Source organism: Eucyclogobius newberryi, unplaced genomic scaffold (assembly GCF_026437365.1).
Source record: "Eucyclogobius newberryi isolate DKJ021-1_F unplaced genomic scaffold, fEucNew1.0.hap1 SCAF_9, whole genome shotgun sequence".
Lineage (NCBI taxonomy): Eukaryota > Metazoa > Chordata > Actinopteri > Gobiiformes > Gobiidae > Eucyclogobius > Eucyclogobius newberryi.
Window position 1 is genome coordinate 2,551,931 of NW_027316532.1, and position 15,115 is coordinate 2,567,045.

The 15,115-nt window shown below is 43.5% G+C and overlaps 1 protein-coding gene across 1 annotated transcript in view; it reads left to right on the top strand.

The window, feature by feature from the left end:
* Positions 1–15,115, top strand: part of LOC140353892 (BMP/retinoic acid-inducible neural-specific protein 3-like) — a 128,158-nt gene that overhangs the window by 71,072 nt on the left and 41,971 nt on the right. The window contains 1 exon segment of the mRNA XM_072438664.1: positions 14,415–14,520. Within this exon segment, the coding sequence (XP_072294765.1) occupies positions 14,415–14,520 (106 nt within the window).

Here is a 15,115-nt window from a genome sequence, read left to right on the forward strand (position 1 = left end):
TCGTCTCCCGTAGATTTCTGTCCACTTCTGCGTCAGCTCGAACTGTCTTTGTCCATCTTCATTTTGTCCCGTACACTGAGGGAACTATATTATTATAGATCCATGCGCTTAGGCACGCGGAAACGTGGGGACGAGCCTGAGGCGGCTGCAGGTGAGCGGTAGGTGCGTTTTATGATTGATACGTGGCAGGACAAATGATTTATCCACGCCACGAGGAAATATGATTAAAAAAGTTGCTGAAAAAAATCGTCCATACCACCTTTAAGGTATTGTAAAGGTGTTTTTCTTTTTTGGAAATAACTGCTCAAAGGGAATTCATTTCAAACTAGATGGATTTTAGACCTTGCATCCTACATTGTCTAGAGGTTTAGAGATCTGTCTGTTAGATAACGTCAGCACATCCTCAGCTACAGCACCTTTGTCTGGCCATTATGAGTGATTTGTCCCTCACTGTGGGTCTGATAAGAGGACGACAGACTGACTTTCATGAGCTCTGTGACATGGATGGATCAAAGCTGCCCATATTCTTTTACATTAGACCCAAACAAAAAGACTCAAATGGATTTATGAATATATTTACTTGTCAGGACACGGCAAACCAAAAAGAGCTCATGTTAATGTTTGAACTGCATGAAGTATTCTTGAAATATATCATTTTAGAGATTTAGGGACGTTCTTCCTGTGCCGCCAGCATTGTGTTAGAGTTCAAGTTTGACGAACAAAATAGAATAATTCACCGTATCAAAAGTTTTACAAAAATCAATCAAAACGGCACTTGTGACATTTGTTGTTCTGTGAAAAGTAGAAGCGCAGACATTAAAAAACGTGATATGAATCAGTAATCAGCTGATTGCGTTCCAGTTAGTAATTAGTTGATGCAGCCGTTAAAATAGGGCACCAGAAGTTTCATTGTCATATGGATTTGGTGCTGTGCAGGTCAATGGGCTGGTTCTGGATTACTGTAAGTGCAACGTGTGGAAATGGTGAGCGCAGATGGAGGTTTTGTGAGGGAAAACCCATCAGAGCCGAGCGTGACCCTCAGTACAGACCCTCAGTACAGACTCTCAGTACAGACTCTCAGTACAGACCCTCAGTACAGACTCTCAGTACAGACCCTCAGTGCAGACCCTCAGTACAGACCCTCAGTACAGACTCTCAGTACAGACCCTCAGTACAGACTCTCAGTACAGACCCTCAGTACAGACCCTCAGTACAGACTCTCAGTACAGACCCTCAGTACAGACTCTCAGTACAGACCCTCAGTGCAGACCCTCAGTACAGACCCTCAGTACAGACCCTCAGTACAGACCCTCAGTACAGACTCTCAGTACAGACCCTCAGTACAGACTCTCAGTACAGACTCTCAGTGCAGACCCTCAGTGCAGACCCTCAGTACAGACCCTCAGTACAGACTCTCAGTACAGACCCTCAGTACAGACTCTCAGTACAGACCCTCAGTACAGACCCTCAGTGCAGACCCTCAGTGCAGACTCTCAGTACAGACCCTCAGTACAGACCCTCAGTGCAGACCCTCAGTACAGACCCTCAGTACAGACTCTCAGTACAGACCCTCAGTACAGACTCTCAGTACAGACCCTCAGTACAGACCCTCAGTACAGACTCTCAGTACAGACCCTCAGTACAGACTCTCAGTACAGACCCTCAGTACAGACTCTCAGTACAGACCCTCAGTGCAGACCCTCAGTACAGACCCTCAGTACAGACTCTCAGTACAGACTCTCAGTGCAGACCCTCAGTACAGGCCCTCAGTACAGACTCTCAGTGCAGACCCTCAGTGCAGACCCTCAGTACAGACCCTCAGTACAGACTCTCAGTACAGACTCTCAGTGCAGACCCTCAGTGCAGACCCTCAGTACAGGCCCTCAGTACAGACTCTCAGTGCAGACCCTCAGTACAGACCCTCAGTACAGACCCTCAGTGCAGACCCTCAGTGCAGACCCTCAGTACAGACCCTCAGTACAGACCCTCAGTACAGACTCTCAGTACAGACCCTCAGTACAGACCCTCAGTACAGACCCTCAGTACAGACTCTCAGTACAGACCCTCAGTACAGACCCTCAGTGCAGACCCTCAGTACAGACCCTCAGTGCAGACCCTCAGTACAGACCCTCAGTACAGACCCTCAGTACAGACTCTCAGTACAGACCCTCAGTACAGACTCTCAGTACAGACCCTCAGTGCAGACCCTCAGTGCAGACCCTCAGTACAGACCCTCAGTGCAGACCCTCAGTGCAGACCCTCAGTGCAGACCCTCAGTACAGGCCCTCAGTACAGACTCTCAGTGCAGACCCTCAGTGCAGACCCTCAGTACAGACCCTCAGTACAGACTCTCAGTACAGACCCTCAGTGCAGACCCTCAGTGCAGACCCTCAGTGCAGACCCTCAGTACAGGCCCTCAGTACAGACTCTCAGTGCAGACCCTCAGTACAGACCCTCAGTACAGACCCTCAGTGCAGACCCTCAGTGCAGACCCTCAGTACAGACCCTCAGTACAGACCCTCAGTACAGACTCTCAGTACAGACCCTCAGTACAGACCCTCAGTACAGACCCTCAGTACAGACTCTCAGTACAGACCCTCAGTACAGACCCTCAGTGCAGACCCTCAGTACAGACTCTCAGTACAGACCCTCAGTACAGACTCTCAGTACAGACCCTCAGTACAGACTCTCAGTACAGACCCTCAGTGCAGACCCTCAGTACAGGCCCTCAGTACAGACTCTCAGTACAGACCCTCAGTGCAGACCCTCAGTACAGGCCCTCAGTACAGACTCTCAGTACAGACCCTCAGTGCAGACCCTCAGTGCAGACCCTCAGTGCAGACCCTCAGTACAGGCCCTCAGTACAGACTCTCAGTACAGACCCTCAGTGCAGACCCTCAGTACAGACCCTCAGTACAGACTCTCAGTACAGACCCTCAGTACAGGCCCTCAGTACAGACTCTCAGTACAGGCCCTCAGTACAGACTCTCAGTACAGACCCTCAGTACAGACTCTCAGTACAGACCCTCAGTGCAGACCCTCAGTACAGACCCTCAGTACAGACTCTCAGTACAGACCCTCAGTACAGGCCCTCAGTACAGACTCTCAGTACAGACCCTCAGTACAGACTCTCAGTACAGACCCTCAGTGCAGACCCTCAGTGCAGACCCTCAGTGCAGACCCTCAGTACAGGCCCTCAGTACAGACTCTCAGTGCAGACCCTCAGTGCAGACCCTCAGTGCAGACCCTCAGTACAGGCCCTCAGTGCAGACCCTCAGTACAGACTCTCAGTACAGGCCCTCAGTACAGACTCTCAGTGCAGACCCTCAGTACAGACCCTCAGTACAGACCCTCAGTGCAGACCCTCAGTGCAGACCCTCAGTACAGACCCTCAGTACAGACTCTCAGTACAGACCCTCAGTACAGACCCTCAGTGCAGACCCTCAGTGCAGACCCTCAGTACAGACCCTCAGTGCAAACCAAGATCAGGTCAGGCTTTGGCTGCAGGATATTTACACCGTGACACGTCCCATTTCCACTGCCAACAAATGCGTCTATGCCTGTGGTGTGAACTAAAACACTATTTTACTCCACTCTTGATACCAAAGTGAATATCTAGGTTCCCTTCCCTTAATTAAAACCAACAAGTGAACAAAGGACCAGGTTAGTTGTTGTAGAGTGTGAATTGGATGAAAGTGCTGTGTCCTCTAGATCTGACTTGTCCTTTCACCGATTCACCGAGTCTGTTGTGGATATATATTTTTTCTATAATAGGGATGAGCCATACAGAAAGCTTCTACATAAACTGCAAAAATGTAATTTAGCCTTGCTTAAAATGACATAAACTTGGAATAATAATCTTAATTTGAGTAGTTTTCACCAGATTATTATTATAATTGTATTTATTTTTTTGATCTATGTGATGCAGAATATTTAACTGACATCAATACATTTCTGACTGTCACAAAATAATCAAGCTTAAAATAAAAAAAATAAGTAAGTAATAAAATAAAAATTGGTACACCGTAAAATAAATCGCCTTGAAATAAGAATAAATCTACTGAAACCATTCAGAAGCCCCTTTAAACGAGTAAAATAATCTAGGTCCATCAAGTAAATACTTTTTAACTAATCAAATGTATTAATTAAGTCATTTTAACGTATCTAAAAGATCATTTTTGCAGTTTAGATCGTGGATCTAACCATGCGCTTTTATGTTCTGATAATAATACCGGTAATAAAGGTTTGTGGTAGTTTAGAAGTTTCACAAACTTCTGGAACAGAATCCATTCATTGACACAGTGCACCTTTTAAAATATTGTACTGAGTTATGTGTGTAATTTTCTCCATTGCGTTTTAGTTGTTGTTCCATTTGAAATCCTCCCGCTGTATTCTGTTATGTATCTGCATCAGTATGTGGGTGTAGCTGCTGCCTCCAAATGACCCGCCGTTTGTTTTGCAGCTCCAATATTTACTTTTCCCAAGTCCATAATTACAGAGAAAATAGTCTGGGATGTAACTTTCTCTGCCAGCTCCAGAAATCAATTGTTTTCAGTTCGGCTGCAGTGGAAAAGCAATCGGGAACGTCAGGGTTAAACTCCAAAGCTCTTTCCTCGTGCACTTCAGACCCCCATGTCACTGTGGGGGTGATCGAAGTTTCCAGACCAAATGTTCACATTGTTGCCGAAATGATCTGCGTCGTTTTCTGGTCATTTATTGTACGAAACAAGATTACCAAAGCTCCACTCTGCTGTGACTTTATTCTCGTCTTATTTTAGCAACTTTCTCGTGGAGGCATTGACTACCGGGGATTTTTAGGCCCGAGCGCCACAAGCTGGCGAGAGGCCTATTAGTCTCGTAAGGCCGTGCGAAGCACGGCTGCGAAAGTGCGCACGTAGTGCGCACGAAATCGAGCGCGAAGCGCTCGCCCACTTCCAAACACTCACTAACGCACTCCTTCACTCACGCACGCCCCGTGCAGACTAATTAGTAGTAGGAAAATGGAACATTACCTTTGTAAACGGGCGAAGCCCGTGCAAAAGTGCGCACTAAACGAGCACTTTACTTTGGGGTCGTCATCCCCATATAAAGCACTCATTTGCGCTAAGTACCTCACGAATATGTTCCCCATCTCTTGCATGTTCCGTGCATATAAACATGTAATGCAAAAATTGAACATTATTACTGTATAGAGGGCCAAAAACACAGAATGTTATTCTTTCTTCTTCTTCTTCTTCTTCTTCTTCTTCTTCTTCTTCTTCTTCTTCTTCTTCTTCTTCTTCTTCTTCTTCTTCTTCTTCTTCTTCTTCTTCTTCTTCTTTTTCTTCTCCCCCCCTATTTTTCACCCAGTGAACATTGACGAAAAGTCACAAAAATGTTCACACCTCTAAAAATCGTGCCTCTCTACATTCAGCGCCCCCAAATGTACCAAAAATGCATTGAGAGATAGGAAATGACCCCAAAAAAATCTGATCGTAGAATCATGAAATTTGGCGCAGAGGTAGATGGTGACAAGAGAAGTAAAAAATATTATTACAGCAACGCCGTCCGCCCAACCAAATGTCGGCCATATTGGTTCAAAAATGGCTAAGCATGACTCGGGAGTTTTTCCAAATGTCGTACTTTTACGAACTCCTCCCAGGGCGTTGGCCCTAAAAAGCTGAAATTTGGTGAAAATGCTACTGAGGAGTGGGACATCAAAAGTTATCCAAATTACATTGATACCTGTCACGGTCTCTGTGCGGCGAAGCCGCAAACTGTAGCAAGAATTTCAGAAATCTCCCAAATTTAACATTTCTGCCGTTTGCGCAGATAAAGTCCGAATTGCGTCAAATTAGAATCAGTTGTTAAACTCTTTGCCCTAAACCTACTTGAAGTGAAGTAAATTAATTTGGCGCCACAGCGCCCCCTACAGATTTTATATGGAGGTTAAATGTTTAGTTTTGCGAAATTATTTTGGCCCCATCAAAAAAGTCAATGAGACCCATGTCATAATTGTTATGGTTTTGCCGTAGCGATAACCAAAAACTCCCATGTTATTCCAATGGGGAAATCGCCAGAACATGTTTACACTTTAGACTTTCACAAACTCCTCCCAGGGCGTCAGCCCTATTAACCTGAAATTTGGTGAGACTCATCTTCAGGGGTGGACCATCAAAAGTTATCCACATTTTTATTCAAAGAGTCACGGTGTCTGTGCGGCAAAGCCGCACATTTTGCCAAGAATTCAAAATAAAATTGCTTTTTGATGGTAAAACAAAGGGGAGAAGATGTGATAGCGTCACAGATTCAGCAGTAGGCGTAATAAAAGGACAATTGGGGCGCGTTAGCGCCCCCTCCTCTTGCGGCGTGACGGCGGCGGCGTGGCGAGGGCCGATCATTGCCGCTTGAGGCTTTAATTTTGTATTATTTTTATTTTATTAAACCGGTTTACAGTAACATGTTAATTTTGTGTTCTACCACTTTTTACTCCTTCCCAATCTCCACTTCAGTCAAACTTTGACTTTCCTCTGAGTTTATTCTTTGCTAAGAGAAACATAAGTGATTGCTTAAGCTCACAGTTTGCTCTTTTACATCTTAAGTCATACTAGAGCTGGGTGATTCAGCAATGTTTTAGATATATCGATATAATTCTGTGCAAGATTAACCATATTGTAAATATCTCTCTGATCCCGATTAGTTTATAAGAAGTGAAGGGAACTACTGCTAAGTGTGATTAAAACTAAGCAGTCTAATCAGCAACCTAGGAAATGTATTACGGTATGTTTTGGATTATAAATCGCTCCGGAGTATAAATTGCACCAGCCCAAAAATGCATAATAGATAAGAAAAAAACATGTTTATTGCACTGGAATATAAGTCTTATTTTGGGGGATAATTTATGTGATAAAATCCAAGACCAAGAACATCTTGAAATGCAATTTAAAATAATAACAGATTAGAGAACATGGTGAATAGGTGTACGTATGCTAACGCTAACACCTTCAGCTACATGACGTAGGCTAACGCTAACACCTTCAGCTACATGATGTATGCTAACGCTAACACCTTCAGCTACATGACGTATGCTAACGCTAACACCTGCCGCTACATGACGTATGCTAACGCTAACACCTTCAGCTAGCATAAAGAACATGCTAACAAGTTTACCAAAGCATCAGTTTTACCCCAAATCACTAAATCCATTGAATTCTTCTTCCTCTGTGTCACTTCTAAACAACTCCACAAACTAAGTAGAGGAAGTGCAGATTCTTCTTCTGCGTCACTTAGAGCCTAGAGCGCCCTCTTGTGGTTGCCAGTGTGAAAATAATGAACAAAATGATATAATAATGTGTTAATGATATTACATATAAGTCGCTCCGCAGTATAAGTATATATTGCCAAACTATGAACAAACGTATAGTCTGGAAAATAGGGTGTAATGTAGGCTATAAAAATGTATGTCATGTTAAAAAGATATCAAGATACATATCGTCTATTGAGATATGAGAAATTGTAAGAGATATATATTTTTGTCCATATTGCCCAGCCCTAAGTCAGACTTTACTCAGCTCTGCTCCGTTTTGTAAAAGTTTAGCAGCGGAACAGAATTTACAGACAGCGAACATGGTTTGTGTGGTAAAAACGGGTGAAAATAGTCCTGGTACTGCTGTATTTTGCAGTTATACACAAGGTTGGATTTGTTAACAACTTCCAAAGAAAATGACGCACGGTAATGACCTGTTTGAACGCTTGTACCAGGCTAATCATCTCTGTTGTGAGTAATAAGGACAAGACTTACAGTATAGTTATGTTTCTTAATCTGTTTCTGAAACTTTATTAGTTAATTCAAGTTATTAAAAAAAAAACTTTTAGCAGAATTTCAAGTGTTCAGTCAGTCCAGATGTTCATTCATGTACATTGTCCCCATTAACTAATGAAAAAAAAAGAGTTTGGAGGTAATCGGAGTTTGAGACGAAGCTCAGGGAGAACTCGAGACGAAAAGAGGTTGCAAACCTCTGGCAAAAACTGTTAGAAAATTATACAAGTCTTATTGTTTGCCAAGTCATAACTCTCCAAAACTATAAATAACTGCAAAATAAAAAAACACTTCCAGTAAGACGTGTGCTCTGACAGGAGAGGCTCCAGCCACAGGGAGCCTCTTTACTGGGACACGATTGTTCATTTGGTGCACAGTGTGATTTTGAATTGAAACGGAGGCCAAATTTAGAGGCGTGTTCTCCAGCTGTGGGGCCAAAATGAGCGGGAGGTGAGCCGGGGATTAAACCGGGGGTAGAGCGGGGCGGTGCTGTTGGTTTGTGCTGAGTTTGAGTCAAAACATCCCTCAACACGTTTTCACAAATCATAGACATTGGACATTGGATCACGACTTGGAATTTGAATATTCACATATTGATTTTAATAAGATTTTCATTTGTCTGGATGTGGAATGAGATCTTAATTACAGCTGGGGCACTTGATTTTATTTTCAAACAGATAAAGGAATTTAAAGGTATTTAAACATGTCTTCTGTGACTCTAAATCGTCCCCATGGCTGTGATGAACTGGAGGAGTGAATCTAACATAGCAACATTCAGACTCTTTATTCCAGATTCACAGTCAATAAACTGTTTTACAATTAGATGCAGACAGCACACAGCAGTCTGAGTTTGTTACAAAGTGTTGCTTTTATATTAGTAACTGTGGAGGAAAATAAAAGGGTTGTTCATAGCGGATCAACATCAGTGCATTGATAGTGCATTTTTCATTAACTTATCTGTGACAGTCGCAGTGTAAACATGCCAGATTATAGCAAAGATGCCAACTTGACCAAGGCTTGATGATGCTCTTGTAAACAGAAGGTAAATTGTACCACCCTGTTTTGTTTTCTTGTTGCCTTCTTTCAAATTTTCCCTAATCTAGCTCAGAACAATATAATTTCTAGCTCCTCTAACTAATACTTTTTGTTTGGAACCCTCCTGGACGAATAAGGGATTACGCCGACTCTAGACGCCATAGCTACAGGTGGCCAATAATGTAAAGCATTGTTAATTCAGCAGAATGTATCTCCGGTGAAGAGCCTAACCCCACCATCAGTCACAGCCATAAGCCTCATCATCTGCACATCGCACATCCTCTAATATGGAGACGCCTCGCATTTGCCACGCTTTCAAATCCCTCATAAGAGCCACGAGAGCTTTATAATTGGATTTAAATATTATTGCACTCAAATTATTTTCATTTTAACTCTTCACTCTTCACCAGACTATTATTCATCAAGTTCATAACGCGTTCCGGGAGCATTCGTCTTCGATTGAGGGTATTCTACTGGCTGTCATACGCCGAGGTTTAAAGAGGAAGTTGAGAAGCAATTTAAAGGTAGTAGCAAAGTGTAAAGCTTGGATTATACTTCCCGCATGTAAATTCTGCACGGAAATGAGACGTGCAGAGGGCAGCGGATTAGTCTGTGCGGGGTTCAGGAGGTGACTGTAGTAGGAATCTGAGCTAGCTGCTATGAAATCCCGTTCCCGATGGGGCGCGAGACGGCAAAAATGACGACATTTCGCCGCACGGACGCATCAAGCATAGACCTACCGTGAGTTCATTCCCTTTTGCAGTCTTATGCTCACCGAAAGAAAGAAAGAGAACTGTCGAAGGCTGGAGTAAGCGGTCGGACGTGAGCCGAGGTGCGCTAAAAACTTCAATCAAAGGGCAATTCCTCATAAAGCGGTTAAACTCAAACGCAGCACATTTTGTATTTTCATCCTAGGTGAGTTTAAAGCCAAGGCGCCCAACCCTTGTGTTTGTTTAAACACTTGTGTTAAGTCCATCAGACCTTTTTTCCTCTGTGCCTTTATAAAACAAATAAAAGAGTTGGTCCCCAAAAAATCCCAGTTCTTCGTCCTTGTTCTTCCACGTGTTTGGTAAATCAGTTTTATCTGATCTTGGTAAACTCAGCCATCTCCTATAAGCAGGAGGCCTGACTCTGGCACCAGCAGGAGGCCGCTCCATGTTTAGTCCTGACTCTGGCACCAGCAGGAGGCCGGTCCATGTTTAGTCTCTTTCTAACGCGCTGACAAAAGCTCGCTCAGGACTGTGTCCCTCGCTCGTTCGTCCCCTCGCTCGTTCGTCCGCCCACAGAGGGAGACAAATGAGACGCAGTGAGCAACTCTTCAGGGTGTCACAACAAAGAAAGGAAAGTCTTTTTTGCACATGAATTGAGCGTGGTTATCTCGCGCTGTCGTTGTGGACAAAAAGGTCGATCAAAGCATCTTCCATCAATGACTCAACGGGCGCGTTGTCCAAGGCTGGACATTCCAAACTCGACGGGAATGTAAAGTGCTGAAGTCACCGCTCTTAATTTACCAATGAAATTCAAGCCTCATTTACTTTAACGACACGCATGGAGATTTTAACCTGCTTTTTTATATTAACTCGTGCGCTGTGGTTTATCTCTAAGAAGCTCTTTACATGCAACTTTGAATATATGTTTTAATAATTTACATTCTACAAAAAAATCCTATAACAATTTTATTAGAAAAAAACTCCCATAGTGAAACAGTTGATGTCCCTGGTTTGTCTTGAATTAATCTGGAGGTTCAGACAACTGGAACTCGGAGCCCTTAAAACGCCTGTTCCTGAACCTTTGGAGGATAAACAAATGTCAACTCTTTGTGAGGCTTAAACTCTGACGTCAGATTTACTCCAATTATCAGTGGAAACGAGCTCTGCTCAAAGGAACATCTGATTTCACATCCTTAAACACAGAGTCATGCTTTTGACTGTTGCTTTTTCTGAAACTAATTTCAATAAAAAAAATGATTTGAGGATGATTCAAATATTTCTTTTCAATTTGTGGTTTTGGAGCACAAACTGATCCCGATTCTTTCCCAGAATTGTGGATTGGACTGAAAATGAGTCCTAAGTAATGTAATAAGGGCTCTTGATATATTTGGCAGTTGACAGCCTAATGTCTGTGTCCAAATGTCAACATTATTTCCTACATAGGGCACAAAAAGATCTTGTGTGTTTTTTTTTTACTGTATTAACACATGAATTTGTGCATTTATCGTTAAATGTTCTATTTGTCTTTTTATATCATAAAAGACAACAGAAGACCAAAGACCAAACGGACTAAATATAAAAGTTGCCCAAAAATAGACATATTTATATTTCAGTTCAATGTTGAGAGTTTGAACCATTTTTAGTGCTGTTCAAATGTTTAGCAAGTGAAAAAGAAATGCATTCAAAATGTCTTTGAAAAGTAGTGGGCAGCACAGGTCACTGGACTGGTCAAGATAGACCACAATGCATTGTGAGAGAAAGTGGTTCTTTGAGTGCTGTAGCTCGCCCCGGGTGAAAGGAATCACAGCCAAATCTGTTCTCCAAAAAAGTTGCAGACTCAGGCCATGTGCACACGTAGGTGGGTGTTTCTATCAACTTAACCGTTTTAATCGTGTTTACCTAAAAGTTAGACACAACGAAGCATGGCAGGTCGTTCATTTGTGCCGACCGACATTCATCCATCCATCCATTTTCTACCGCTTGTTCCCTTTCGGGGTCGCGGGTGACTGGAGCCTATCCCAGTGACTTCGGGCCTTAGGCGGGGAACACCCTGGACAGTGGCCAATTCACCGCAGAGAGACAAAGAGTAGTAATTACTTTTAAGCCTCATTTTGGAGTCAACAAGACACAAACAAGTATTGATTCTGAGTTATGTCAAAGCAAGTATATGGACATCCTCCATCCATCCAGGTTGTCCTCCATCCATCCAGGTTGTCCTCCATCCATCCATGTTGTCCTCCATCCATCCATGTTGTCCTCCATCCATCCATGTTGTCCTCCATCCATCCATGTTGTCCTCCATCCATCCAGGTTGTCCTCCATCCATCCATGTTGTCCTCCATCCATCCATGTTGTCCTCCATCCATCCATGTTGTCCTCCATCCATCCAGGTTGTCCTCCATCCATCCATGTTGTCCTCCATCCATCCAGGTTGTCCTCCATCCATCCATGTTGTCCTCCATCCATCCATGTTGTCCTCCATCCATCCATGTTGTCCTCCATCCATCCAGGTTGTCCTCCATCCATCCATGTTGTCCTCCATCCATCCATGTTGTCCTCCATCCATCCAGGTTGTCCTCCATCCATCCATGTTGTCCTCCATCCATCCAGGTTGTCCTCCATCCATCCATGTTGTCCTCCATCCATCCATGTTGTCCTCCATCCATCCATGTTGTCCTCCATCCATCCAGGTTGTCCTCCATCCATCCATGTTGTCCTCCATCCATCCATGTTGTCCTCCATCCATCCATGTTGTCCTCCATCCATCCAGGTTGTCCTCCATCCATCCATGTTGTCCTCCATCCATCCATGTTGTCCTCCATCCATCCAGGTTGTCCTCCATCCATCCAGGTTGTCCTCCATCCCTCCATGTTGTCCTCCATCCATCCAGGTTGTCCTCCATCCATCCATGTTGTCCTCCATCCATCCATGTTGTCCTCCATCCATCCAGGTTGTCCTCCATCCATCCATGTTGTCCATCCATGTTGTCCTCCATCCATCCAGATTGTCCTCCATCCATCCATGTTGTCCTCCATCCATCCATGTTGTCCTCCATCCATCCATGTTGTCCATCCATGTTGTCCTCCATCCATCCAGGTTGTCCTCCATCCATCCATGTTGTCCATCCATGTTGTCCTCCATCCATCCAGGTTGTCCTCCATCCATCCATGTTGTCCTCCATCCATCCAGGTTGTCCTCCATCCAGGTTGTCCTCCATCCATCCATGTTGTCCTCCATCCATCCAGGTTGTCCTCCATCCATCCATGTTGTCCTCCATCCATCCATGTTGTCCTCCATCCATCCATGTTGTCCTCCATCCATCCATGTTGTCCTCCATCCATCCATGTTGTCCTCCATCCATCCAGGTTGTCCTCCATCCATCCATGTTGTCCTCCATCCATCCAGGTTGTCCTGTGAGGCATAAACAAGGACGCATATAGGAAGAGTACAATACAGTCAACTAAGGTCAATATCTCCCTGTTTCTTTACCTTTTCATTGTGCAGCTTCATTGCCCCGCGCGCCCCGTTGCCCGCTCTGTTGCTCGCTCCGTTGCGGTGCCGTCGCGCACTTGTTAGAGACATCACTATTCTGGAGCACAGACACTATATTGCCTGTCTCGCAGCGTCTAGAGAAAGGCGTTATAATTATATCCACGACCAAATCGATATCTTTTCCTCCTGCCGCCATTGTGGGTTGAAAAAACAACTTAGTGGTAAGCAAATTAATTTGTTTATCAAATTCAGTTTCCTCGTTCGGAGGTTCTGCACAGCCCCGCCCATAGGACCTGCCTCTCAATATTGGTAATCCAATCAAAAGACGTGCACATGCGACACCTGCTGGCTGGCTCCTGTGTAACAGCAGCAGACGTACAATAGCCAACTCTAAAGCTGATTGGTTGATGCATCATTTTCATTTCCATTCACTTAAAGCTACAAGTGTCAGCACTGTTGATTATTCTGATTATGTTCAGGCTAACAGGGAAGGCCTTGCTGGCCCTGACGGCCCACCACTGTTAAAGATGAGGGTAAACCCAGCATTACACCTGTGATCAAAAGCTCAAACACAAAACCGGAGTTTACCAAAATCTTCACTTTAAGTTTTCCTAAAGCACCATTTTCAAGGCCAGAATCCGGCGGTTATGTGTGGACAAAATATATGCATATTATCACATACTCGGCTACATGTTGACATTGCCTTACTCGCCAGATTTCTCTTCACTCTTTAGATTCTGTGTTTTAGATCATCCAACAAGACACAGTAGTCCTCGGTAAAATGGTGTAACCGAATAAAAGCACACTTTCCCCAATGGTAAACTGTCACTGAAATAACTCCAGAATAACGCCAGAACGGCGTGGAAAGAGGATCAGTGCCACACTTACATCTAAAATCCTATGTTTTTGGTTAAACTAAGCCAGAGTAAACAAACAGATGAACAAAGTAATGTTCTGGAAAACTCCTGAACTTAGTCAGTTTGGCGCAGGGTAAAGTCGAGTCGAGTTCCGGGACTTTCGGATTAAAGTAAAAACGTGTAGATGATTGAAACCTTTCGACGATGGACCTCTCCTGGACAAATTAGAGATTTCATCAACTAACAACTATCACACTAACACAGGTTTTGAATGAAATACTTTATAGTTAGATGCAGACAGCACTCAGAAAAAAAACAATTTTAGCTCAACTACATGAAACAAAACTTTGTACAGCTGCTTTAACTACAGTGTTAGTCCACAAATACACGCGTGCAATGGACTTGAGTTACGTCCATTACAGGGGCAGGGGGTTAGGGGCTGGGGGAGACATTCAGACTCTCGCCACACACTCCATATTCACCCGGTTTGTAGCATGTTTTAATGATGCTGTCGTTGCCTAGGTGACGGAGACCCGGACTGGACCCCTCGGATGCAGTAACTATGACAACCTGGACTCGGTCAGCTCAGTCCTTGTCCAGAGTCCCGAAAACAAGGTCCAGCTCCAAGGTACGGCGATTATCCACTGCTGCTTCACATGAGATTAGGGATGAAACCACGTCAGTTCCGCATGTTTTAGTGTTTCAGACCAGTTATTTCAAGACACATTCAACTGACAGCGGATTTCATGCTTTTTTATATTGTATTCATCATTTATTTTTACAGTGGAAGATAAAAAGCTTTGAAGTACAAGATACAATAAATAAAACAAATAAATATAGAATAACCAGATAAAATGGCAATAAAACAAATCCATACTAAATTAACAAACATATAAAAATATAGTTATACATAGCATGGGATAAAATATATATATATATATAAATATATATATATATATCTTGTTTTTATCATATAAGCTGGACTCAAAACTACAAAAAAGGAGCACACACTATTTTAACTTTGATTGCAGCCTAAATTTGCTGCTGCATAATTCCAATAAGCATCTGCTACATTAAAAGATGTATTTCCATCCAGTGTTGCAGTATTTTTCACAGTTGATCTTGTGTTGATGATCTTGTGTCAGATCTGGAGTAGATGAGTTTCTGCTTCTCCTTTAGATGTTTTCTCTGCTCGATGCCAATGATTTGACCCTTCTCAAACA